General features: G+C 41.6%; 1 protein-coding gene across 1 annotated transcript in view; it reads left to right on the top strand.

Annotated features, from left to right (window-relative positions):
* Positions 1–25,507, top strand: part of cdc73 (cell division cycle 73, Paf1/RNA polymerase II complex component, homolog) — a 51,014-nt gene extending 25,507 nt beyond the window's left edge. The window contains exons 11-17 of the mRNA XM_080779315.1: positions 5,868–5,925; positions 8,361–8,396; positions 10,723–10,810; positions 18,017–18,178; positions 20,251–20,351; positions 22,704–22,845; positions 25,088–25,507. Of these exons, the coding sequence (XP_080635441.1) occupies positions 5,868–5,925; positions 8,361–8,396; positions 10,723–10,810; positions 18,017–18,178; positions 20,251–20,351; positions 22,704–22,845; positions 25,088–25,124 (624 nt within the window). The 3' untranslated portion in view covers positions 25,125–25,507. The remainder of the gene's footprint in view (positions 1–5,867; positions 5,926–8,360; positions 8,397–10,722; positions 10,811–18,016; positions 18,179–20,250; positions 20,352–22,703; positions 22,846–25,087) is intronic.
* Positions 25,508–25,711: the final 204 nt, after the last annotated feature.

Raw genomic sequence — 25,711 nt, 5'->3', positions numbered from 1 at the left:
GCTGTTGGCTGCCACCTCTCCAGGAAAAGAGTGGGCAAGGCGGTGTGCTGATCTCGACTCGCTCACAGAGCCCAGGGCGTCCGGGGTCCTCTGGCTGTGCTGTGGTTGTTGCCTCGTGCACCGAGGCAGGGCAGATGAACGTAGCGGCTGGGTGTATGTGCGTGTGTGCGTTGTAGCAGCCACCCTCTGTCTCTGCTGCTGCTCATCCTCCTGTGCTGCCTGCACCCACAGCCTTCTCGTTTGCTCTTGCTTTTCCTTCCTCCTCTTCCTATGTGCTTCCTTGCTCGTATTAAATTTTTTCTGTCATGTCGTTTTTTTCCCCTCTCGTATCTCCCTTCCTCCACCCCTCCTCGCACTCTCTCCCTCCCTACGATTTTGATGGATTTGCCTGCTATCGGGCACGCGCAGTGTGTGTGTGTTGTCGCCTGTATTCCGGAGGTGAGCGGCTGGTGAGAGGCTTAAGACAGCTGTGGGGGGAGGTGGGGTGGTTGTTGAGAGCTAACGCTGTGCGTCTGGGTTCTGACAGACAGCTCCTGCCTCTGCCTCAGTGATGGTACACTCTACCCCCCCCCCCGCCCCCCTCAATCCACCACCGACACATCACAGCATCTCTACCGCTTACGAGCTGCTGTTGCTACTGTTTCCGCCTGCTTTGTGGGAAGCGGAGGCGAGCGGGGGTTGGGCTCATGACCTATTTGTATTCACTCCCACCCCTCAGTAAGAGGAACAAGAGGATATCTCCACTTTGCGTGTGGTGAAAAGTGCGAGGGGTGTCGGGCGGGGGGATTGGGTGCGATGGTCTCCTCATCGACACCTCCACAGGGGCCATTATGCTGGAGCAGCGCTATCGGCTCCCCCGGCACCCATTTGGAGCGGTTCCAAACCTCAGGCTTGATAAATTCTCCCCTGTGTGTAGTCAGTGGTCACCGTTCAAGATATTGTTTTCACCATTGTGTAATATCTGCCTTTCCAGCAGTATTTCACAATTGATAGGAGGTGGGAGATATGGCATGCCCCCCCCCAATTATTTCATCCTTACCATGGTGCCTCGCTGTATTTATAAACCAATTTGCAGAAGAATTTATTTCTGATTCGTTTCTTTCGTTTGTTTTATACTATAACCACTTGTGTTTTACATACTGCATAATAATGAATCTACAATGAAAAAACAATAGTGTTGACCACTTTAACCCCTGTGTCCTTGGATGTGACGCGACACCATCATAATGGTGTCAGGATTCTCTTGGTATGTACCACTAATTTTCAACATTTTACTATGTCATTAATATACCTTAGAGTTGTGTGGAAATAATAAAAATGTCTCTCCATTCTGTGTTGCCAGTCTGAAAAACATCGGTAACATTATGAAGTACATCACAAAGATGTACTTCTTAATGTTACTGATGTTTTTCAGACCTCCAGTTCTAGGCAACACAGAATGGGGAGACATTTTTATTATTTCCACACAACTCTAAGGTATATTAATGACACAGTAACATTTTAAAAATGAGTGGCATTCCCTTTTAAGGTCAGATGAGGAAAATTAAATGGCCAGTAATCTGAGAAGAGACAATATAATAAAATAGTAAAGGAAAGCGAAAGATCAATGATTCTAAATGGCTAATCTACACTCTCAAACTAAAGAGTTGCCACCCACATGAAATGATGCAATGCTTGCTGCGGCTGCTGTCTTGGAGTGCTTGTGTCCTTGTCACCCGTCCTTGGAGAGAGACAGCTGTCGGGCTGTTGCCGGCGGAGGTGGAAGGGACATGTGTCTAACTTCCCCATCCTCCGTGTGGAAAGGTGGTGTGTTCAGAGCGGGTTGAGAGAGCTGTGGAGGAGGTGTCCAATACGTTCGAGAGAGAGAGAGGGCTGGCTGACCAAACCTTTTTGTATGATGAAGATGAAGTCCTCCTCCTTGTCATCCTGTAGGCAGGACTAAGCAGCTGTGGGGAGCAACTCCCCCCTTTTCCTAACTAATGCTTATAATTAACTTCTTGCTACCTTTATTAGGAACATAATATCAACACATCTGGCCGTAGATTTGGATTCAGCATGAATTTAGACTTATCAGGGTTCAGGTGGTTGAACTGGACATTGGTTCTATAGGTGTTGTCTTGTTGTACAATTTACAATTTAGGCATTTAGCAGACTCTCTTAATCTAGAGCAACTTACATTAAGCAAGAACAAAAGCATGGCAATACATCACATACATAAAGTAGTTATCATGAAAGATGTGTAAGCTAAGAACGTAACAGTGGAATATCTATATAATGAAACTATACATAAAAGCTATACGTATATACTATACATATATACTATAAATTGCTATGACTACATGAAATGCAATTCTAGTGCGGTCTACATAGCATGCTATAATTCTGTATAAAATGCTATCTAAGTCTACATAAAGTGCTATCTAAGGGGCTAGGGCAAGTGCTACAGGCCGTGATGGAGTCTGAAAAGGTGGGTTTTCGGAAGATTGGGGTGAGGATGCAGTTTTGATTGTAATGGGAAGTACATTCCATAGTTTTGGAGCCAGAACAGAGAGTTTGGGACGTGTGGAGCATAGTCCCGGCGTTTTTAGTGAGGTTACTGTACTGGGTTCAGGTGGTTGAATTGGACATTGGTTATATAACCAAGTGTCTTGCTGGGATCAGTGTGGTATTGGTTCTATACCAGGGTTCTAGGTTGATTTAGTTAGGGGAGTTTGCGTGAATGCGTGGGTGTGTGATATTTGCCTTTATTGGGCCTATTTGCGGCCGCATACTAAAAATCATACTGTGGTGGCTAGTCAGGGCTGAAAATATGGTTAAACTAAAAAGTTTTTGTTGACTAAAACTGAAAATGAAATACATTTAAAGTTTCTTGGACTAAAATACTCAACTTTTAGTCGACAAACGTGACTCAATTTAAAAAGGATGAGTTTTACTCATAGACTGTAAAAAATATGGACAAAGCGTTCCCCGAGTCTAACATGAACGTAAAATGAAGCCTGAAATCCCTTGCACTGTAAGTCGCCATCTTTCAAGATCCGTTTGAGCCCAGTTTGACCATTGGCTGGCCCAGACAACGAGGCGGGACTTCCCCCCCTTATTCTTCGTTGGTTTTTATTTTGACTCGAGTGGGTGGGGGATCCCGTTCATGAACTGTAACGGTAGCCACGCCCCTCAGAACATGCGCGACTTTATGGACATTTTTTTTTTATAAATGGGGCCATCATTTTCCAAAAAGAATATTATGACATTAGAAATGAGACTTTAAACTAGTGACTGGAAGCGAAAAGTATTCATGACCATGTTTATTAAGGTAATACAGTCTAGGTGAAGTTGGGCCCAAATACATGGACTTCTATGGGGCTATGGGTTTTTTTTGAGCCCAATGATAGCGCCACAACAGGCCATTATATGAACTTTCATTTCCTTAGTGGCTTCACAAAAAATCTGTCTGACTGCCCCCCTGGTTTTACTAAATATAGGGTACGTTCAGATATAGGCACACTGAATAGGTGTGCATTTCCAAACGGCGGTGATTGAAACTTGACTGAGACTAAATTGAAAAATAGCTAATTATTGGCTAAACACTAAGGTTGTATTGATAATTCAACATTAATAGGTTCCGTCCATCCGACGTGTCCACACGCCCTAGGGAATCCAACCGACGGATTCAAAGGACATGTGTACACGTCCTAGCGCATCTTCAATGATATCAGGCGAGAGATTTTTTTTTTTTTTTTTGTACCGCGGCAGAAAGAATGCCTCGTCTCTCCTAATCTAGAGCGCTCTCCGTGGTTTTGATCTGATGGATATACTAAACTCTTCATTTCTGACTTCTCAACTGCCTCTCATTCAAAATAAGAACGTGATAGATTATTTAGCGATAATATTAAAACGAGAGAAGGGTAAGCAAATGATTTCGTTAAGCACTTGAAAGTTAGTTTTCATTGTGATACTGATAAATTGGAAAAGAATAAAGTGCCAGCACACAAGAAATGCTCTTTTCACATGGTTTATTACCTCTGACTCTGACCAACTGATACTGAGAAATTGGAACTTGAAGTATACTACTTCCACTGATGCAAGCTGTAACCAGTGGTGTAATGGTGATTTATTTTTTTCTGTACCACGGCAATTTAATTAATGACGTCACGTGCGCCTACATGTGCACAGAACAGCTATAGCCAAGTGTATGAGTCAACTCATGACAAATTAATTAATTCAAACGACAGTGAAACAACAGTAACAACTGGAGCGTGCTGTTGTTACTAGCACCATGTGTTGATAATCTACTAGTTCCGACCTGTCGGGTTGTAAATATCGGTTTCGATATATTTTTGCAGTTAGTTGCCAGAAGGGCTTTATGCAGTGGGGTGTGTGTATACACACTCTTGTGAATCAGTCTGCTGATAAACTCTGGCCTGTTGCTATAAGGAAATGCAGAGAGAAGCAGTGAATTAAAGACTGGGTATAAATAGAGTAGTTGGCAGATGTGTTATTGCGATTTCCTTGGGATCGAGATGTGGTGACAAGATTTGCAAATGTGACTGCTCAAGCATGAAGTTTGACATTCATTCATTAAAGACATTCCTCAAACTGCCCAAACATCATCTTTTCTGTTTGATTAATAGACACATTTTGGAAGCTTAAAATCCTGGTATCCTGGAGTTGGCCTGCACCACACGCTCTGATACAAGAGTGTTTTTTATTCATATCAAGCGGCCTACGTACTCAACACCACTCACTATATCACTTGAGTGTCATTCTCTGTGTCACTTGGCCCCGCTCTGACTCTGCCACCGCCACCGTGTTCCTGACCGTATCGGCACTTAGTAGCAGTCGCCGGGGGAGGGTAGCTGGACTGCCGGTCAGCCCACGGCTGCGCTATTTTCCAAAGGTCCTGTGCGAGTTTGCGCTCCAGCCTGTGGGAATGTCACTGAATGATAGATTACAACTAGACCGCAGGGGTGTGACCCTCAGCATTGCCCCCTTCATCTTTCTCATGCAGACACACACACACACACACACACACACACACACACACACACACACACACACACACACACACACACACACACACACATACTCACTTAATTTCCCCAAGGGGAATCAATAGTGCCCTGTAGGAAAATGGGAGGATGAGCAACAAATTGGTAAAGCACTGCAAACCTCCATATTTCATAAGCGGAATTCTATGAATACGGAACGAGGGAGGTGTGTTGCCTTATTAAATAAACTCCCCCTGGACAGAGCATCACATCTGTTCTTAGTTCTCCTTAACTTGCCTATCATCCTAAAGATGATACTGAAAGAGGCATTTTTTCCCTCCTAAATAGTTATCATTGGATTTCAGTACGATACTTTTTTTTTTTTTGCTTCTCAGGCGTGTACAGTAATTGTTAAATGTTTCTGTGGCTACATCCCACAGTTAATTTAGATTGAATAACCTATAGGGACCTTAAGCTACCTAAAGTCCATACGAAAGATTTGCAGAGAAAAGTTCTGCATGCCGGCTCATTGAAGTGATTCATCTTGTCCAATCGCAAAAAAAAGTTGCAAGGCATTTCACACTTGTGTGGACTGTCCAGTTGCAAATTCACTGTTTTAAACCGGGGATTCCGGGAGTTGGAATTAAAAAAATTGTAGATATACAAGTTAAGTGGTTGCAAATAATTGCTGTAGATGCCCGCTTTAGGCACCACCCACTTCATACATATTTCATATCTGAGATCTGCTTTTATTTGCATTTTATTACACACTGCAGTAACGACTCGGTGAACGGCAGTAAAAGACAACTCCCCAAGGATATGTAAGCCTTTTTTTTATGCTACTCTGTTAAAAGTGTGTGTTTGTTTGTGTGTGTTCTGCAGGAGGGAGCGTCTGCCAGGAAGGCTCAGACTCCAGCTCTGCAGCCCGTCCCCCGTCCAGGTCAGTAGCTCAGTACCACCACAGCAGGGTTTCTCAACGTGGGTGCTATGGCACCGGTTCTCAACCTGTGGGTCAGGACCCCCAGGAGGTTCCCCCACATGATTTTTTAGGGGTCCCCAGATGACAGTAAGTGATGATTTACAGACTTTTAAGACCCTTTTTAAACATAAAAGAGAAAGACCATACTGCATCAAAAGTAATCACCAATCTCTACTATATTGGCTCAGGGACACTTTGACACTGGTGTCCATTCCGGTTCCCAGGTGACCTCTGCTCACACTCGCTACTGCCGCATATCTGTCGTCCTCTATTCCCCATGCAGCAAAAATATAGAATTTACATATCGGAACGCTTCGCGGAGCACAAGTAACACACTAAAATCACTAAATGGTTTAGTTACATTTTTTCCTCTTTTTTTCTATTAGGATGTCAAAGGTTTTGCTGCTAAACAACATTCTGTGTACTTTCCTATCCATCGCTTTACCTTTCACCGGGGGCGCTTGGCGAGGTGATGTGATGGAATGTATTTTAGGTATGAAGCTGCTGGGAAAGACACTATGCTTCATCATACTGTACGACAAAGAGCCCATCAACAAGCCCACAAAAGATACTAGTCCTGGGGAAAAACATTAAATATCCAAATGTTTAGAAATTGACCAAATAGGTACACCAGGTAGAACGTGGTAAGGGCTGTCAAAAATATATATAATAAAAGAAACGATATGTTTTTTTTCTCAGTATTTTTATTTTGTTTTTCGGAGTCGGTGAACCCTGAAAGGTCACATCCTCCAGCTATCCATTGCTGGAAACCTTCAATCCCAGTCTTTGTGCTGTGATGAATCACGCCTCTTATTCGCCTCTTCCATTGCAGCACTGACCCTAAGACACAGCACCCGTGCTTTGTTTAGAAGTCTGCATGTGTGTGTGTGCGCAATTATGTAAGACTGTGTTTGTTTGTTTTTTTTCCTTGATAAACAGGGTTGATGTAAAGTCTGTGACAAGTGACACGGCATCACTGACAAAACCGTGAAACATGAAAAGAGTTAAACCTTTCTGCGTTTCTCCATCTCATTTGGGAAGGTCTGTGCCACAACGTCGACGCTCCAGAAATAGCCCTGAGAGACACGTCGACAGGTTTTGACGCCTCCAGTGTGGCTGCAGCAGCCCTTGTAAACAATGAGCTTGTTTTGCTAACCCGTGCGTCGGATACTTGCAGTGTGTTGGGGCTTCAACCCATTCTGACCTGAGATCAGATTAAAAAAAATTCTTCTACATCCTGACAGCTTTCTGAAAAAGCTATGTTTCTATGTCAGTCGTTCTTCAATTTTTCAAAATTTAGCAGACCTACAAGCTCGTAGCACGCCCCTCGTGGCGCGCTATGAGCTTGTAGATCTGCTATTTTTCAATAGCTAAAGCATAACATAATGCTAACACCAAAAGGGGTTCCCGCCCAAATGGGTTAAAAGATAATTTGGAGGAGTGAAGGAAAAAGGAAAGTTACCCGCAGAAATAGAAGTAGAACACAATCAGTCTTTTGTTCCAAGTTATATTTTGTACTATTTTTATTATAATTCTTTATTTTAGTTTTTTTCCTCACACATATTTCCCATTACTAATATTGTGCTCCAAAGTTTGTTATTTTGTTTATTTTGGCATTTGTGATACTGTTGCTTTCAGCTCAAGGGGGTCTCCAATAAAATGTCTGTAAAGGGATTACTCATCTGATCATCACCATACCCCCTGGTATACCTGCAATAATGGCTTTCTTATCTGATTTATGTGTTGGTGTTGCTTTTCCGTGCTGCGTTATTAATAATCCAGGAGGCCTCCAGCGGAAAAAAGCTGCGTATATAAAATCATTACTGTTCCATGTCCTCCACAGGAAAATGATTACACCGGGTGCAAGCAGTGAACAAGCAAATGTGTTTTGTAAGACAGGTTTTGTAGGTTCCTCTGTTCACTTCACTTTGACCACATTAATCCTGGCGTCACGAGTTTGGCCCCACACATTTTTATTTATTTTCTTTTTTTAGTTTTTTACTACTTTTTTCCCCAGTAAATTAATGTTCTACTTGTACTTCGTCATACAAGACACACAAAAGTATCTTAAATAGCCGTTCTACAAGCTCACAACATGCCAAAATGATGTCTGGAACTTGTAGATCTGCTAAATTTGGAAGGAAGAAGGGGAAAGTGTTTTATATAATCTAAACATTTAACAAATCGAAAGGTATTAACAATTGCTTATGACTAAATATGAACTACATTAGATCCATTGGAACACAGGTTATTCTGTTCCATTTGATTAAAAGTAACGGGTCTGGACGTACAATAGCGAAAATATGTGACAGTAGTTGGTGGGTTATTTCAATTCAACAATGTATGTTGTACATGTGTGATTTATGCTTTTCTTTCTCTTCCTCTTCCGTCTCCAGTTTCACAAGCCAGACCTCCGCCGAATCAGAAGAAAGGTACTGTATGCATGGTTTTAACCCGTTTGGATGGCGTGGTTATAGATTGAACTGTATAGTTACTGTTCAAAGATGGCCATTGATTTATGGCAAACTATCAATTCTCATTGACAACTGTGACCTCTTTTTCTTTTCTGTTTAACCCCTGGCCCTTTAGTTTTTGTTTGCATGGATTCAAGTTCTCATTCGCCATGACTGATTCCAGTATTGGAATTAGAATGGAAAAGAATACATGTTCTGTAGCTTAACGTGTAAATCCTTCCATAAAACCTTAATGGTCTCAGATATTTCAGAAAAGCAAAAATGTAAAGCTTCAATCTTATTTAGGGAAATTTGTGACTAATCTGCAAAATAAATGCTTACCAATGACTTTCTTCACAAAGGTTGAATAAAGGTGTCAATATCACCTTTCAATTTGTTCCAACCCTTGTGACAGCTGCTGAAAGTTGGGGTACCATTAACACGTTGGATTCGTATGACGAGTATACCCGTCCTATACCTACCTGCCGCTGGGTACAGATGACGAAGGCTCGTCTTAAGGCTTTTGATATCGCTATAGCATTGCCTCGCTGTGTTTCATTTTTTTAATAGCTCCTGTTGCTATGCACGGTTGCCAGGGCCCCGCCCGCACTGGTGGTTTTTCTCAATAGCCATTAGTTTCTGTTTTAGGCTGCACCTTTGCAGGCTTTTTTCTAATTCGCTAATACTTTAGCATTCGAGATGGAAGCCAAAACAGGACGCGAGTCATAGTGGAATAGCCTGAAAACACCCGGCACCCAAGCACCACCACTTTTGTCCACCAAATGGCACTCAAAGCTGTCATCACAAATGTGATAAGTCATCACATTTGTTGGTAAGCATTCATTTAGCAGATTTTACACAAATGTGTGTGATTGTGAACACAGTGATTGCGAACGCAGTGAGCACTTACTATGAGACCTAGCAGATCATGTCTGTCTGTCTGTGTGTCCGTGTGTGTGTCCGTGTGTGTCCCCTTTGTGCCCATATATGGAGCTGACTGCTGAGTGATTTGTTTGTGATTGATGCAACACACTCCATATTTGGACGTATAGCTGCTTTGGGGACTCCTTATATGGTTATGGCGTTCGCTTCCCGCGTTTGTGCCCAGGGCTCGAAATAGCGACCATTTTGGTCGCAAATGCGCCTGAATTTTAACCTTTGCGACCTAAAAATATATTTGGGAGCACCAGTGCTACTACAAATAATTACTGTGGTGCGCCTGGCTACAACGATCAATTCTCGAAAAACGGGCGCTCTGAGCCGCAGCCGCTCTATCCAACTCCACTGCAGACTCCTGTCTGCTAGCTGCACTAGCACTTGATGCTAACAAACCAACGTGTGTAGTTAACTACTCTTTGACACAACGGTACGGGACAACGTTGAGCGCTGCATCGCTCACATTCCAGAGCGCCTCGGCTCGCAACTTCACTATGTGTCAGAAAGTACATTATTTCAAGGCAGCGATTCAGAAAAGACCGGAGCGGTACGCTACGGACTCTGTGATTGTAATTTGTAAAAGAGGAGGAGGCGGACCGGCGTGTGTGTGTGTGTGTGCGTGTGTGTGCGCTCGCGCGCTTGCAAGAGAGAGAGAGAGGGAATGAGAGAGAGGTAGGGAATGCGAGAGAGGGAGGGAGAGAGAATAGCAGACTTGTAAGTGTTTCTACCTGGTTTCTACATAGCAGCAGTATTGCTACTTTTACTTAAGTATAACATTAGAGTAATTTTCCAGCACTGAAGTGGTAGGCATAGTGAGTAGGCATAGCTATAAATACCATGTTTTACATAGAAATTATTTTATATTAGAAATTCTAATTATATGATCTAAATAGGCTATGAAGGTGAAAAACACAAAACAAAGAAAAAGAAAACGGGTGATGTGACTGGCCGGAATCAGTGTAGACTAGATCGAGGGTCCTCAACTGGAGATGTTTGATGCCTCGGCCTCTTTGAAGAGATGGATGGATGAGGGACAGAAAGTCTGGACACTACATTTTAAATTCTGGCATGTATTTTTATACTTTAGTCATTTTATGTTATTTGTAAACCACACGTTATATTATTGTTTTTATGAATGTAAAAAATCGATTACATATTAGTGCTCCTTAGATTTTGGTGGGTGCTCCTAATTTTTTTCTGGTGCTCCTTCATTTTGAAATTGGGAGCACCAGTGCTACCAAGTAAAAAAGTTAATTTCGAGCCCTGGTGCGTCTTACTCGTTTTACACAAGTGTGTGTGTGTGTGTGTGTGTGTGTGTGTGTGTCCTTTACCGTGGTACGTGGTTTTAAATTCCTTCCTAACCCTGCAGGGTCCCGGACCCCCATCGTCATCATCCCCGCTGCCACCACCTCTCTCATCACCATGCTCAACGCTAAGGACCTCCTCCAAGACCTCAAGTAAGCCTGAGTTTATGCCTGTTGGGATTTACCGTTGCTTTGTCGTCCTCAGAGCTCTCATTGTTAAAGCTCTGTGTTTCTATAGTATGTAGTATGTACGAACGTTTCCGTCCGCCACAGCAGCTTTATCCAATCAGGAGAGAGATAATTTTAGAGATAATTAAATCAGCTTAAATTTTGATAGTTTTCCAGGTCTGCTCATTTTGTCTTTCTGTCATTTCACGTCTGTGTCCTAAGCCTAGGGCATTCACGAATACTGATTTTTGGTATTCGACTTTGATTACCTAAAGGTAGTCAAATTTTCGTTTATTCGCTGATTAAATATCTTATTTTTCTTCATCCAATATAAATGAGCATTCATCATTAAAACGCTTTGTTGCAAGCCTTGAAAACAACCAGCGAGTAAAGTTTTACCTAATGTAGGATCATCGAATGGTTGTGAAAGGCAGCTGTGCATTCTGATGGGACTAAACTCACAGCAGCTCTTCCTTTCGACCATGAATCATAGCAGACTTACAAATGCTAATACGTTACGGATTGGACGCGTTGAGAGCTTGTAGATCTGCTATTTTTAATATGCAACGTCGTTCTACGACGGAACATCACATAACATGCTGCTATTCTCTGTAAAAGAGAGCCTCTGGTTGAAATGAAATGTAGCAAACAAACATATTAATTCAACATGAAGTTGAATAAGAAACATGATGTCACCACTAGAGCTTCTGTAATGTCCTACCAAACTATGGATATACTCGGCACCAGGAGGTACTGCTACTGTCACGACACGTCTCCAATCTAGCTTGTTAAACAATCTATATTAATCAACAACCGTAAGTAAAGTATTTATATCTGTCTGGCATGAATGCTGCCGTTTCAACTCCCCAAAGTTTACAGTTCAGTATGAGTTCAGTTCAGAAAATTCTCTTCAGTGCCAGCTTCGTCACTCTGCATTTTCAGAAAATGGACAAAGGGGACAGGGAGAGCAAGGTCGTGGGTTTTCCTTTCAGCACACGTTTCTTGGAATTATTCGTTATCCGGTTGTGTAGAACCAAGCGAGATGATAATGAATGTCTAATAAATGTATGCTATACCCAACAGCATGTTTAATTAGGCCTCCGTATCTACAGTACCATGCACACATAAACTGAAGAAAAAACAACCAATCCAATCCACGTCACAAAGACGACTGGAAATACAGCTAGCTTTTTTTCCCCTTTCCAAGCTGGAAAAGAAAAATGAGCGTGCATTCATTCATGAGATTAAGTGCACATGTGGCCTACCCGCCAACGCCAGGGCCTTGCAGATGCACCTCTGGTGTAAATGGAACTATAAATCAACCAGGCGTTCTAAAGCCCAATTTATACTCTGTCGTGCGGCGCTGTCATTTGTGGGGAAGTAATTGATTTTCAGAGCTAACGACGCACTGGTTTTTCCAGCCAGTATGTACAATTACAACGGGTAAGAGGCGTTGTGTACTGTACATGTACTGTACATGACATTCTTAACACTGCTACAGCACATGGCCTGTGTTGTTCATGTTACAAAAAAGAAGAAAAACAAACCCTTAGAAACAGGCTGGTTCTCAAAGTATCAGTTCAACCTCTTCAACCCCAGCATCCATATTCTAGGGGGAACATTAGCAAAAATAACAGCCAATCTACAAGCTCACAACTTTGTGAGATTGTAGATCAGCTATTTTAACCAATTGTGTGGTGCGAGCTGTCATATAAACTGCTCCTGTAGGATTTTTGTGCTAAAATTTCAGATCTTGGTCCTATAGAGTCCAAACTATGAGAAAATGATTGTGTTAAAAATGTCCTGACCTCCACCCAAAGCCGGATTTACAAATCAGGGGGCTCTGATTGGCCGTGTGTGCTTTGCGTGTGTGCACAAAACGGCACAGCAGACTACCAGGCAAAACGGCATAGCAGACAAAGTACAGTGTGAGCTCCCCCACGACCCACCTGTACAATGCATGTACTGAAAAAACTGTGCCATTAGCTCAATCTCAGGGACGTGCACAGGGATTTGGAGGGGCAGGGGCCGAAATTTGAAAAGGGCACTTTAAGGGTGCTAGACACATTTTGCGGGGGGGTGGGGATACAAGGTTATACTAACTATACTTGAGTCAATCAGTACAAATCTACACTCAGTATTGAGCAAGATATGAACATTGAATAAACTAGAACTGCACTCTGTCGAGTGCATACTTGCTTGTTGCACACTAGTAGGCCATAAATGGCCAACTAGTGCGCAAGCAGAGCGCGCAAGTACTTTCGACCGCTGTAAACTGTCAAATCTCAGTATCTCTGTGAAGGAACGTTTGAAATGTCTAATTATTAGGTGTAACTATTTGCTACCTACCTACTTTATGCATGTAAACACCTAGTATTATTAAGTATGGTTCAAGTTTATATCTATATAAGAAATACAGTTATATCAATTTAGAAATATTCTGGATCCCTTTTTAGTTTTTCAAAGAAAAATAAATCATTGATATGTGATGAAAAAAAGGTATATAAACTGAATTAAAATATGTTATCACGTATACAGTATAATTATTTTATTATTTATTGTAAATTGTCAATTGTTTTAAATGTATTTCATCTTGGACTATAGTGATATTAATACTAAATCATGATCAGAGTAATATGTGTCTCTAACTTCAATTTCTGTAATAATACTTTCACATTTGTTAAAATATACATGATCTAAAATACTTCCGTAATCTGTAGTTGGATTTGTATATATATATGTTATTTGTAAGTTGATTAGCGGTATACTGTGGTTACTTTGCGGCAAAAAAACAGTAAATTGTGCCTGATTTGCTGGGACCAGATTACATGGTGCGTATATGTATAACTAGCTCTCAATGATGACGTAACGCCTTTAATCCACATATTTCTTACGTCATCATTGAGAGCTAGTTATACATAATTATACTATATATATATGTAATTTGTAAGTTTATTAGCGGTATATTGTGGTTACTTTGCGCCTAAAACCGTCCCAGCCAACCCGCCACTTTTGATGCGTATGCAAATAAAACAGCAAATTGTGCCTGATTTGCTGGGATTGCAATAGGCTAATTAAGAAGATGCCATTACTATGCCAGTGCAAAACAAATACATTCACTGATTCACTTCATGTAATACTGATAATATAATTTATTGCAACACAGAAGCTTTAGATAAAGTATGAGAAAATGTTTACTTTGTTAATCAGGAACAATATGGGGATTCGGGAATAAACACAAACCTGTTGCCCTGATAACTGATATAATCAGAAACCACCACCCAACCAGTCTGCCCTGCAGTGCAGCTCAAATTACTGGTTTATAAAAGTAAAATGAACAGCTGCTTGTGTTGCTGTTATTTGTTATAAATATTAAGTATCACATTTGCTTGATTGCCTGCAGACAGTTTGTGATCGCTCAAAATCAAATTAGAAAATTGTGTAATCATGACACTGACTGGACTGACAGAGACTGAGAGAGGGGGGGATAGAGAGAGAGAGAGAGAGAGAGAGAGAGAGAGAGGGAAGTCCCTCTCGTTTGGTCGTCGGTCCATGCGTGCAGCGTGACAAATTATTTGAAATGAAGGCGAGACACCCCAGGTGAATAGGGAAAAAAGTTAAATAATAGCTATCACAATGAAACTTCTCCAGTTGATTACTTATATTAAAACTAAGATTTTTTGTATTACAAGTTTTCTGAAATTATGTTTAAATATGCAAATTAGGCATTATATGCGCTAATTTGCATACATTTCAGGACGATAAATCTGAAGATCGGATAAAGCCAGGTTCAAAATGATCATTTAATTTTGTTGACACATTAGAGACAAAGAAAATTACAGATGGGATTTTTGATATCTCTAATTATCACTCCACAAATCAGAAAATAGTGTCAACAGGCATAAAAAACCCAATTTTCGGCATGTTTTTAGGTATAAAATGTGATGTAAATCAGGCTGTGAATGATATATCAACAATTCCATCTGTAAATGTCTGCGGAATATAGTTATGAATAAGACTGGAACATTTGGTGTATGTGAGTTCAACTGTAGTGGAGATTCTTTGTCCCAGGTATGAGAAACTCATTTTGAGAAAACGGCATTTAAAGATTTGTATTGTAAAATTCCAAAACGTTTTATTTGAAGCCACTATTTTGAGACAAAATATCTCATCCAAACCTTGGCAACAACATATAATGGCATGTATCTTTGGAAAGGTCTGGACCTCGAGCTGACTGTGGTCTGATCCAAATATGGTCACTTCCTTTGTACCAACAACCAATCATGAAAATAGAGATGTTGGAATTTCACCCAGAAAATATATTTTGCTTTAGTTTGAAAGAAAACATGTTTAGGAAGTAAAATGGCAAAAAAAATAAAAAATCATGATTTCACCTGTAGTGTCTCGCCTTAAAGGACAACTTTAGTTATTTTTCAACCAAGGCTCTTTTTTTAAGGTTATTAGAGAAAGTAAAGTGTTAATTATTTTTCATTTGCTGATTTATTTCGTTTTAGGGTATTTAGCCGTTTTTGACAGGGGGGTGGGGGCATTCAAGCATGAGGCTAAATATGTATTGTTTTACAACATTTTATAGCGATTTATTTTTTTATTATTTACTATAGTCCTATTAGACCCCAAGAAATTATATTTGGCCACAAAAGATCATAGGATCTACTGAATGTGTCAAACTGACATATTGAGCCTATGACACACAGTGTGACTTCCCCCCCCCCCCAGTAGGCTACCTTCACATTCAGTATAGATCATTGAAACACCTTGTTTTTGAAGATAGAACTCATTTTCAAATTTAAAATAATTTTTCGTAAGAACCACCTCAGCCAGGTCCATAATCAAGTCAGTCGGGGGTAACCAAGTCTCTCGTGACTCCATGTAATATTTGAGAGCTTTATAGCTATATAGGCTAGTCACATCCATGGTGCAAAGAAACTCTGAATCTGCAATCTCTCCAATCTTTTAATCTTTACAATGCTGTTATAATAAAGCCTTTTTTTTTCACTTGACTGGAACAGAGTGCTGTGGACCTCCTTTTTATCTTTTCATGTTTTGAACCCTCGCCAACGAGCACCTGTTTTCAGTTCACAATTACCAGGACCACGGCAGCACTAAAACTAACTAAATCTTTGATATGAAAATCAATATACTGTGAAATGGGTTCGGTCAAAGCCAATACCCGCCATGGGGCATCCTGGGACACAGAGGTTCACAGCTCTTGTGTATTTTTGGTAGGGTAGGATATATAATGGGATGTATACTGGGTGTTCTCTGAGCATACATTTATATTTATCTTTAGATATCGACTGGTCAGACAATGGAATGGTGGGATCACAGGTTAATATCTTGTAGAACAATAGCACCCCCTTTGTCTGTTCTGAATAACGATAGATTGGTCATTCAACTGTATTCATTGTAATGCTATGATCGCTGGAGACACTATTTTGCACCCACACACGAGGTACAAAAAAAATCAAAGTGAGAGGAAGAATCACGTGCAAGACGTAGTTTTGTTTTTGAAGTGCCCCTGCCCCTGATATTGCAATGTTGGAAAAACAAAAAGAGAATTGAAAACTAGAATTATTGAACACAAGAGCAATATCAGAAATAATAATGAGAAGTCTCCAGTGGCCAGGCATTTCAATTCTGTAAAACATGACATTTGTTTGACACATATTGACACATTTAAACAGTAACCCAAATCACAGAGAAATATGCAGGACCATCAGAGAAAAGGCAGGAAATCAACGTCATTTAGGCCAGGAAACATTGTGGCTTTTGCAGTTACTATCCAAAACGTTTCGCTGCGACTGAACGGGCTGCAATATTAGACATTTTTCAGGGAGAACTCTCAGGTCCTCTAGCGTCGGGGTTCTACACAGCTGCGTAGTTTGCGTAGCGCTAATAACCGCCCCTGCCCCCACCCCTTATCTGGGGGGTCATCTATTTGGGACCTCCCATAATAGTACACCATACAATTAATGTCAGATTTTCATAATATTAGGGTTGTTTTATAGGTTTTTAAATATTCTTAGTTGATAATATTTTCTGACTTTTGGTTGGGGTCTTTCTTCACCCAGGACCCCCCGGACTCATCTCAGTACTCATTACATTCCTCGCTCTGCTCCTGTTCCAGAACAATGTCAAATTAGATAATAATTGAAGCATTTAAAAAGTATGTATCTTGCGTTTATGTATTGTACTTTGATAGTTTATTAGTATTCTGCCATTATGGTTGACAGGCGTTACTGCAGGGAATGAAGGTATTGCAACTTCTCACTTTAAGCAAGCAGAACGTGTCCATTTATTTCTCACACACACACACACACACACACACACACACACACACACACACACACACACACACACACACCTATCCTCTTAAAGAGCCCATGGTCAATTATGCCTACAATACATTATTTACAGGATCTATTCGTCTTTGTCATCATCTTGAATGTCCTCCCTGATAGTGTTGACGGTCTCCACCATAGCATTTGCAGAGAGGAGTTTATTATTAAGGCAGCTGCACCGTCCCTTGCAACCTGCTTTGCAACCACATTTGATGAGCTCAAGTACTGCCTTTGGAGCAGGGAGGGCAAGACCCCTGACTGGAACCCTCCACTCTCTGAATTCCATCCATTTTGTTCGATTGGTGGAAGCTCAGGGCAATTCGTCAGGTAGCCAGAATTATCTTGGCCAGTATTAGCTACTACTCATTTTTGTAATCTGTGCCCAGCTACAAAAACTTTTAATGCTTCAATTATTATCTAATTTGACATTGTTCTGGAACAGGAGCAGAGCGAGGAATGTAATGAGTACTGAGATTAGTCCGGGGGGTCGTGGGTGAAGAAAGACCCCAACCAAAAGTCAGAAAAGATTATTCTGGCTACTTTCAAAGTGTAAGAAATCAACTCGGAATATTTATAAAACAACCCTAATATTAAATCTGTCATTAATTGTCTCGTACTATTATGGGAGGTCCCAAAATATATGACCCCCCCAGATAAGGGGTGGGGGTCAGTGAATAATTTTAAACATTTTATCAATCTCAAACTTTGTATGACGGACAAAAGTATTTTCTGATGTGGTTCTGCGTCCAAATACAGAACCCTACATGAGATTTTGACATGAAAATGTTAGAGAACCACAGTTTTTAAATGTCTTCTCTCTCTCTCTCAGGTTTGTGACGTCGGAGGAGAAGAAGAAGCAGGGTATCCCCCGGGACAACGAGGTGCTGCTCCAGCGTCGTAAAGACCAGATCCAGCCTGGTGGGAACACGGTCAGTGTCACCGTGCCCTACCGCGTCATCGACCAGCCCCTCAAGCTGGCTCCTCAGGACTGGTGAGTGTCACCCACCTGTGTTGCCACGTCTGCTTTTTGCAAGTGACTTTGGGCTTGATTTGTCTGAAGTTTTCAGTCACTTGTAAATATCGGTGGGGTTTTCTTTTTAATATCCGCAGGGTTTTCTTTTTAGAGTGTAAGGCCCTCATTTATCAACCGTGCGTACGCCAAAATATGGGTGCACGCCGAAATTGCCGACATTTTTGACATTTACCATTTCCGGCAAAGCTTGAAATTGAACGTGACAACGTTCAAAACCCACGTCTGGTCGGCAGCTTGCTTACGCTTTTTCCTTGGCTGTTTTTCTGTCGTACACAAGCGGAGCAGCCTTGTCTGAACTGCTGACACGCTGTCAAAGGCATCTAAACATATGTTTTCACTCCTAAAATGTTAATATAAAACGGTATGTGTATGTAAAAAAAAAAGGGAGAGATTTCCAACTTTACAAGTAATTAAAATCGCGCAATTAAAAACAATATAACATGTTTACAATGTATTAGTTTGTGCTTATTCAAACAGTGCTTTACTGGCCTTGTTATGCAAGCGCACTTGTGAGATGATTTTGGAGCGCATGCGGTGATGCGGCATATGTGATTATGATATTATTTTTAAAAAGGCATACATGGACTGCACGCCTTTATTTCCAAGTGACAATGACAAGCATACAGCTTGCCTATTTGTAGTAAGTAGCCTACTAGCAGGCTATAGGCGTAAGGGGCTTAATCATTCACCATTTAAATAAGTGCTTTGACAGTTCAGATAAAAGCGAGATCATTTTCGGGGGTCGGGAGGGAGGACGGGACCGCGGCGTGCGTCGCCAACACATACCAGCTAGCCGCGGCAAGCCTTCATCCATATGTGTATGATTCGTTCATCAATGATCAAATCACTACATAAACGTTGATTATGACTGCCGTGGCGACATGATAGCCTCTCTCATGCTGCATGAGAGAGGCTATCATGTCGTCAAGGCAGTCACCTACAGGACTTTAATATCACAGCAGTGCGCAGTCTTCGCCGTGCACAGCGCACGAATGGGTAAAATTAATATAGGCCAGCCTACAAACTAATTCCATTCATGGCGATGCGATGTCGAGGTGTCATGTAGGTGCGTGCGTGCGTGGACATGACAGCAAGGCAAGCGAGGTGAGAGGGAAACTTTATTTAATTCATGCAGGTGTTCGCTCTTTATTTATTTAACAAGACACCAGTTGGGCTTGCAAGTTGCGTGTGCGTCTGTGTGTGTGTGTGTGTGTGTATGAGAGAGGGGGGTGAGGCGCCAGAGGCGGGCAGCAAGACACGGGAGAAACGTATATTTTCCTGTAACCCTGGTTACCAAACTTACCAGCCGTCGTATTGCCATTGTTCATGTCGCAAAAACGAGGGCGAGGCTTGATTTCATAGGGCGTGCCAGATAGATTTCAGCCGTCACATTTATTAACGTCAGAACGAAATTAAGGAAGGATCAGCTGTTTGCGATCACTTTATAAATGCCGTGGCGACGTGGGTGTACTACGAAACCTGCACTCGAATCTGTGGCAGATTTTACACTCGATTGATAAATGAGGGCCTATGTGTAGTTGCTCATTTGTGGTTGCTTCCACATTTTCTGATTATCGTTTAAAGCAATGGTTCTCAAACATGTCACCTTGGTGTCAAATTGGACAGTGACTTTAAGTTTGACAATCAGATTAACGTGTTGTTAAATCCAGCTGAGGCTTTTAGACAAAGTCAAGTCTGCTATAAACCTTTTTGATTTTGAACCTCTTAGCCATGCTTTTATCTCAACCAGACTTGATTACTTTGTGTTGGCGTTAGCCAAGCTTGCCTGTCATGCCGATAGTAGTAGTCTAAAACGGAGCACAGAAGTATGATCACATCCTCCCAAATTCTTTGGTTTGTGTTGCACCCCGTTTCTTGGTATTTTATATTTGTTTACTTAGTGTACAGCACTTTGGTTCAACGCTGTTGTTTTAAATATGCTCTATAAATAAAGTGGAATGGATTGATTCAGTGTAGAATAATTTAAGGATATTATTAGAAATATTTTTTTATAATAATGTATCTTGCAGGGACCGTGTGGTAGCTGTGTTCGTTCAGGGTCCTGCCTGGCAGTTCAAGGGATGGCCCTGGTTGCTGCCCGACGGATCGCCTGTTGACATTTTTGCCAAAAGTAAGTTCTGGATGTTATACTTGACGCCCCCCCCCCCCCACACACACACACAAAAATTTGAACCTCTCTTTTAGTTCTTTTCATAACAATAAAGAATGCTTTAATTGTAATAGTGTAGGGTTGTTAAGCAGCTGTGGCATATGTTGGCGCCGCATTGTCGTAGAAAAGAACCAAGCACGTATAGTATGTCAAATCCAGTCTTGAGAACCACGGACGCTCACTGTGAAAAACAGAATGAGTATGTAACGCTCATTCCCATTGTATGAGTCCTGATGTTTGTTTGTTGAAATATGTGTTAATTTATTTTTATTAAAGAGATGGAGAGATGAGCTGACCCCTGTTACTGAACAAACACTCTATTGCTATGATTATTACTATCACAATATTGAGCTTTAACTTTAACTGAGCTTTAACCCAGCAATATTGCTTCCACAGGGCTCAGAATTTACTTTTTCACTTGGTGGCACCGGTGCTCCCTCTTTCTCAATAGGCTACACATTGATTGATTCTGAATATTTAAATTACAACGGCTTCAAAAGAAACTAATTTGCCGAAATATACCAACTGTGTGTTCCTATGAATAATCTCTGCCTGGCTCTGACACGCACCGTCTTCTCATTCACAGACACCGTTTCTTTCTCCGTAGCTGGCTCAGATATTTTCTCAACCTCAAACACTTGAAGTAATGTACTTTCTGACACGCAGTGATATTGTACACAAAGCTCTTGTCGAAGCAGCAGTACTCTGCTCCGTTGTGTCAATGAGTAAACGATCTACATGCTAACGCTTTTGGCACCAAGAGTTAACTGGGGCAGCTCAACCTCAGAGGGGAATGTGTTGGATGCAGTGTTGGGCACGTTACTTTAAAAAAGTAATTAGTTATAGTTACTACTAGTTACTTCTCCAAAAAAGTAACTGAGTTAGTAACTGAATTACTCTATTGTAAAAGTAACTAGTTACTAGGAAAAGTAACTATTTGCGTAAAAAAAAGTAATATGTCTAATAATTTGGATTGTTTTTGGGAGCAGGTTTCACAAGGTGCATAGAGTAGAACAGCATAGACAGGTACTTACAAGTTACAACTTACACATAAGACATAACCTTTTGCCATGAGGGAGAAATAAACTTCAACTTCAATATATGAATTGCACTTCAATATAATATTTATTGAACTTTGAACCTCGACAGTAAACCAGGTGTAATTGCCTACACCAGTGGCTCTCAAACTTTTTGGACCTCAAAAGTCCAACAACTTCAGACAAGACAACTGGTAGACAATACTGTCTAATTAATTAAAGACACAAATTGGCTCAGAACTTAAGACAACTGGTCAGTGGTCAGTCACACACACACACACACACGAGAGGCCCTCCCCTGCATCTCCCTCTCTCTCTCTCTCTCTCTCTCTCTCTCTCTCCTGCAAGCACGCATGCAGTCAGGCTGTCAACATTAGCTTTAGCATTAGCATGGTCTGTGTAGCATCAAGGTACTCTAAGTTCACAACTGACTGCTATGTTTGTTTTATTCTAACCGTGCTGTGAAGCCCAACACCGGCTCCGTCCAACGCGGCGCGTTGCCGCGCGGCGCCGCCTGGAAAATATAACTGGTTCTATCGGCGCGCCAGGCGACGCGGCGCGGCGGACGGAGCCGGTGTGTTGGGCTTCATGTTTGCAGCAGCAGGAGGTGCAGCAGCCCCATTGCACACACGCACACACACACACACACACACACACACTGTCAGTCGGCCCGTGGTAACAGAAAGCTTGGTGACGCTTAACATAATAACGGAGCACATTTCATTGTCAGTAACGGTAACTGCGTTGTAACAATGACAATTGTAATTAATTATATTACCCGTTACTGAAAAAAATAACGACGTTAGGTAGCGCCGTTTGTTTATACGCCGTTATACCCAACACTGGTTGGATGGCAGTACCAGGGAGGGCTTGTTTTGGTTCACTGGGGCAGCTCAACCTCAGAGGGGAATGTGTTGGATGGCAGGACCAGGGAGGGCTTGTTTTGGTTCACTGGGGCAGCTCAACATCAGAGAGGAATGCGTTGGATGGCAGGTCCAGGGAGGGTTTGTTTTGGTTCAATGGGGCAGCTCAACCTCAGAGAGGAATGTGTTGGATGGCGGGACCAGGGAGGGCTTGTTTTGGTTCACTCCACTTGCCGCTTTGTTGCCACTATTGGCAGTCACACAATTGCTCCCAATTATATTTTTAGGACGCACTGATAACATTTCAGCCGCATTTGCGACCAAAACAGTTGAGACCTGTTAATTAGCCCTAAACAGACAGGTTTCCTCTTTTATTTTCATGTAAAATGTCCCATCTATTGTGTTTCCTGCAGTTCGTGCGTTCCATCTGAAGTATGACGAGGCTAAGACGGACCCCAACGTCGGGAAGTGGGACGTGACGGTGCTGGAGCTGAGCCACCACAAACGCCACCTGGACCGTCCTGTCTTCCTGAAGTTCTGGGAAACTCTCGACAGGTGTGTGTGTGTGTGTGTGTGTGTGTGTGTGTGTGTGTGTGTGTGTGTTTCCCCTTTTTTTCTGACATAGATTTGCTTATATTATAAATAACCTAACCAAGTACATAATAAACACAAATTAATTAATTCAATTATTGTAAATGCACTTTACAATTATGAGGTGGCACTATTATTTAAACTTCACCACCACCACCAGCTAGCCACCACAACAATATCATTGTTGCAATTTGTACTGTATATTGCAATTTGCTGTATATTAAATACAGTACACATTGCAATAATTATATTGTTGTGGTGACAAATGTTGTATTTAATGTTCAGATTAATTTAATATGAAGGACCCCTTACCCTAATGGAAATAAATAGTGCTTTCTTTGATTATAAAATCCTTTTAGCAGACCTTGTATTGAACTGTAGGCTACGTTCCTGTGCTTTTTTCTGCAAACTGTTTATAAAGTAGGCTAATCAATCTATGGAAGTATATGCACCTAAACGCTGGGCTTTCAACACTCACGCGAATAATTTAGAGCCAAATCAAAAGCAGTTGAGTTGCTTATAAGTTGTAAAAAATAAGTGCAGACAAATTGATTTGGCGTGATTCATAAAATATCAGGCAGAAAGACGTCGAGACATTGGCGTTCTAAATTAACACCATTAACAGTTGTACACCTAATGAAAAGCTCTGTAGACATTAGTAGTTTTTATTTTCTATTACGTTACTAGCCTGGGGAAAGTGAACCAGCCTTGCATCATCCTCATCCCCCGCCGGCTGTGGTGGTTCTGTGGGCTTTCCGCATGGCTCTCAAATGCGATTTGCCTAGATTATTCTCGTGAGTTGTGGACTTGTGTAGGCATATTGATTTTGAGTTGTTTCATCAATGTGGACGTGCAACTGGTACAAGTTGCAACAACCTTTGCAGGCAACTATAGCATAACATTTATTCCACTTTGCGTGCTCAGCCTCAGAGTCATTTCCCTCTCTGTTAACCACACTTTGGAGATCTCTTCGACATACTGTCCCACTCGCTCCGCGGCGGTGAGCGGTCGCTGAATGCACAGAACAGTGGGCGTATCCTCCCCGACCCCACACACTCCTTTAGGTGGGGTGACGTCACCTCAGGCTCTGCTTGCATGCATGCACATTGCACAGACACAGCGGAGCTAAATGAGACTGATGAGAACCGTTTGGGGAACCGTTAATAAAAAAATTATGGAACCGGCTCCGGATCCGCAATGTCGGAACGGGGTCTGAAATGGACCCGGTTCCGAATCCCAACCCTAGTCAGAATGGGTTAAAATAAGTTTTAATTGTCTCTACATTCTGATAGCAGTCATTGCTATAGCGTGTTTGTTCAATTACAGGAGTCTCCCTTTCTCTCCAGCTCTTTAATCAGAAATTAACATTTCAGGTCAGGATACCAATTTGATCAAGTCAGGAACGATAACTCACACAGGGTACATGATTGCCTGATAACTCACACAGGGTACATGATTACCAAGTGAATTTGGAAGTGATGACACAAAGAAATTGTCAGACAAATCTGGAACTGGAACAGTATTACATTTTTAAGCTGACAATTCTCTTCCTGATTGGCTGAAATTGGCAACCCATCTGAAAATGTATTTATTGTTTACTGAAGATCTGGGAAGACCCCTGTTACGGTAACACACTATAGCAATGATTGCCATCAGAATATTGTCCCTTGGGTGTCTGACAGTGTGGCCCCCTGAACAATTCAGTTGAATAGCCCTGACCTATATCAACTTGAGTGTATGCACATTGTTATGCTGCTTTGCTTATTGGACAGAGCCCATGACCTCTGGAACAAACTCGGCCTCTCTAGCCCGGGCAGCAAAGCTCCATGTGGATATGGAGAACGGTGAACGCTGCAGCATTTGTTGCAGACAGACAAGTGACTTCAGATGGCAATAATATGAGACATGTAGAAATTACTTATTGCATATATAGTTGCTGTTGGGCAGAATCTCCATTAGTGTTTTATCTTTTTTTTTTAAAGCATATTTTATATTTACCAGCCCACATATGCCTAATTTATTCTGTCGCATGCTGAAAATGGCAGACATGCAAGCCTGTTGGTCTGCTATTTCTGGCATCGACAAAGTATGAATCTCTAGGATGGGTTTGTTTAGAGGTTTCTGACTGCCCGACAGCAACAACATAACGATCCGTCTATATAAGTCCTGTGACTCATGTTAACGCTGTTGTTTTTGTCTCCCACAGATACATGGTCAAACACAAAGCCCACCTCAGGTTCTAAGCTCAGACCACCAGTGAGTTCTTCTACACCCACCACTACCACACACACACACACACACACTCTTCTCTGGACACTGGGGCAGGAATTTATTTTGATTGTTTTTGCATTATTAGTTTGTTTTTATTTTTGGGGGACATTTTTATTTCCACATTTCGGTAAATGATTATACCCAACAACAAAAAAGGAAGGATTTTATATGGACAAAAAAAAAACATGACTTTGGAAGACAAGACACAATCATAAAACAAGATGGAGGCATGTGAACCTACAGGGAAGGAACGGACTTCTGTGTTTTCTTTTCCCCAACTGTAAAAATCAGTTCTCCATTTGAAATAATATTTGAATAATAAAATGGCCTATAGGCATCAGGATGAAACATCCCACATTATCTCTTTTTATTTTGAGTTGGAGGGGGCGGGTGGTTGAGTAGTGCATAGGGACTCAAACTTCGGTATGTAAAGCAGTGGTTCTCAAACGTTTTGATTTCAAGGACCCACAGTTGTGGAGTGTACTAAGCCACAAGTCTTGAGACTAGTAACGGTCCGTTTGGTGTGAGCCCTTAAGGCTCATAAATACTCCAGTTTTTG

This window comes from Protomyctophum bolini (assembly GCF_963924005.1).
Source record: "Protomyctophum bolini genome assembly, chromosome: 12".
Taxonomy (NCBI): domain Eukaryota; kingdom Metazoa; phylum Chordata; class Actinopteri; order Myctophiformes; family Myctophidae; genus Protomyctophum; species Protomyctophum bolini.
This window is presented reverse-complemented; position numbering and strand designations above follow the sequence as displayed.